This window comes from Scomber scombrus, unplaced genomic scaffold, assembly GCF_963691925.1.
Source record: "Scomber scombrus unplaced genomic scaffold, fScoSco1.1 SCAFFOLD_186, whole genome shotgun sequence".
NCBI classification, from domain to species: Eukaryota; Metazoa; Chordata; class Actinopteri; order Scombriformes; family Scombridae; genus Scomber; species Scomber scombrus.
The window spans coordinates 67,501-69,957 of NW_026910606.1; the positions used below are offsets into that span (position 1 = coordinate 67,501).

At 48.6% G+C, this 2,457-nt stretch overlaps 1 protein-coding gene across 1 annotated transcript in view; it reads right to left on the reverse strand.

Moving 5' to 3' along the window:
• The window catches only part of LOC133977123 (homeobox protein engrailed-1-B-like), a 3,706-nt gene extending 3,186 nt beyond the window's left edge, over nucleotides 1–520 (reverse strand). Inside the window, exon 1 of the mRNA XM_062415260.1 lies at nucleotides 1–520. This exon is cut by the window's left edge and continues 51 nt beyond it. Coding sequence (XP_062271244.1) covers nucleotides 1–520 — 520 coding nt within the window.
• Nucleotides 521–2,457: the final 1,937 nt, after the last annotated feature.

Below are 2,457 nucleotides of genomic sequence, written 5' to 3' on the forward strand. Positions count from 1 at the left end.
GCAGCGGCTGGCTCTCCGGTGTTGCTGCCCCGGTGGAGCCGTTCAGCACCACCAGCGAGGAGGAGGAGGAAGAGGAGGAGGAGGAAGAGGAGGTGTTCTCCCCTCCGACAGTAATCTCCTCGGCTTTCACCCCGCCGCCGGTGCTGCTGCCGGTGGACGCTGCTGCTCCTCCGTTACTCTTTACGGGACTCGCCAAAGAAGAGGAGGAAGAGGAGGAGGAAGAAGTGCTGTCACTGCTGCAGTTGGAGTCCTGGCTCGGCGTCCCGGGGAGACTCGGCCTGCTGACCGCCGAGTGGACGCGCTCCCGGCCGGAGGAGGTGTGCGCCCTTTCCCGGGAGCCGTGGTCTTTCTTGCAGCCGAAATCCGGCCGTAAAATGTTGTCAATGAAGAAGTTGGTGGTTCTGTGGGCCTGCTGAGCGACCTGCAGAGGCAGTATGGGCGGGGAGGGCAGGCTGGGGGACGGTGACACGCTCTCTCCCTCGCTGCTATCCGTGCTGTGCAGATCCCGCTGCTCCTCCATCGCTGCACAAAAATGAAGAACGTGGCTTCTTTATTCTCTCAATCCACTTCCACTTGTCTGTGTTTGTATCCAAAATATGACTAAAGGGAAACACTAAAACATTGTTATTTTATCTCCGGAATATTTCAAGCTGCTGGAATTCAAACTGTGGACATCCTGCTTGCGTAAAGGAGCTCCGGTGCGTCATGGTCGGTGACTTACTAGCAGACTGGCTGCTCTCACACACACAGAGAGAAAGAGAGAGAAAGAGAGAGAGAGAGAGCTTTACACCGCTGTATGACAAAGTCCTCACATCACATCAACACACACACACACACACGCGCGCTCTTACACACTCTCACACACCAACCGGAGACGCATGAATAACATCCAAAGCGCAGCGGGCCAATCACCGGCCGGGACACTTTTGGACACGAGGTGACGACGTCCAATAATGTGAGACGTCTCTGAGCCAAGAGGAGCAGCGAGAAGCTTCACACAGAAACCAAACAAGAGATTATCACTGCTCCTTCAGCCTCGTTACGGTGTATCTGTTACACACACACACACACACACACACACACACACACACACACACACACACACACACACACACACACACACAGAGAGTGAGAGAGAGAGAGAGAGACATACATATATACACATACACACACACACACACACACACACACACACACACACACACACACACACACACACACATAGACACACAACAGACAGACACACACAGACAGACACACACCTCCAGATAGTTTATATTTAAGTGGACAGGGAGCGCGCGTGCAAAACAACAATTTTTACACATTGATCCCAAAACAATGGATGAATTTTTGCAGATTTATTGATGAAACTCCTTCAGATGCTGCTCAGTGTTAATCTGGTGTGTAATGAATATGTGGCTTTTTCTCTCTCTCACACACATGCACACACACACACACACACACACACACACACACACACACACACACACACACACACACAGGCTCGCGCACGCAGTCATGTTAGGGGGAACGGGCCTGCGCCACTAATCATTCACCTTCTGTCTATTTCACATTTTATCCAAACTAAGCTTTTAAAAAAAGACACCCTCCACATCTTCATATGCGTCAATTTAACACACACACGCGCACACACACACGCACGCACGCGCACACACCTCCAGGTCCCCCCCCTCCACCCCACCCCCCTCCTCCTCCCCGGTGTTTCCCTCCTTCTCCTGAGGCACAGACACTATTGTGAGCCGGTTTTGTTTTCCAGGCCGAGGCTCTTATCTCACTGAGAGAGAGAGAGGAGCTGCCTGAGGATAATTTATAGGTTTTAATTACTCTTTATTCCGCCTGATCAACCGGACGTTCATCACCTGGCTGGCGGGAAAAAAAAGAAGAAGCGGCTCTAAAGCCTCTGTCAGCGTCAGCACGCCAAACACTTCATCAAAGTGCGCGCCAAAGTGGGGCCGATAGAATAATATAATGCAGCACACGTGCACACACACTGCACGAGGGAACAACTTCATTGGTCTAAATTCATTTGAAGGCTTTTATTTTATTTTATTTGTATTATAACAATAATTGATTAAAGTTTTTAAACATATTATAAAACAGAAAGATTCACAGTTTATATTCTTATTGTATATATTATCTGTTCTCCAATGACTCCAATCCAGCTGTGGTCTACACGAGCATGTTAGTGTCATGTTTTTTAGACTCAGTGAATGCTCGTGCACTCTCCTCGCGCCCTTACAAAGCCCGTATCAATGTCTAATAGCAGGTTAGTAACGTGCTCCATAGATAATAAATCCACATAGGTTTTTGATTTATTTGGTTGAATCTGGAGGCCTCAGATCTGCAGTGTGTGTGCACAACATCCCAGAATAATCTAATCCAACTGTCAGCACATATATTACTGTTTTAATATTATTATAATTCTGTAATATTCAT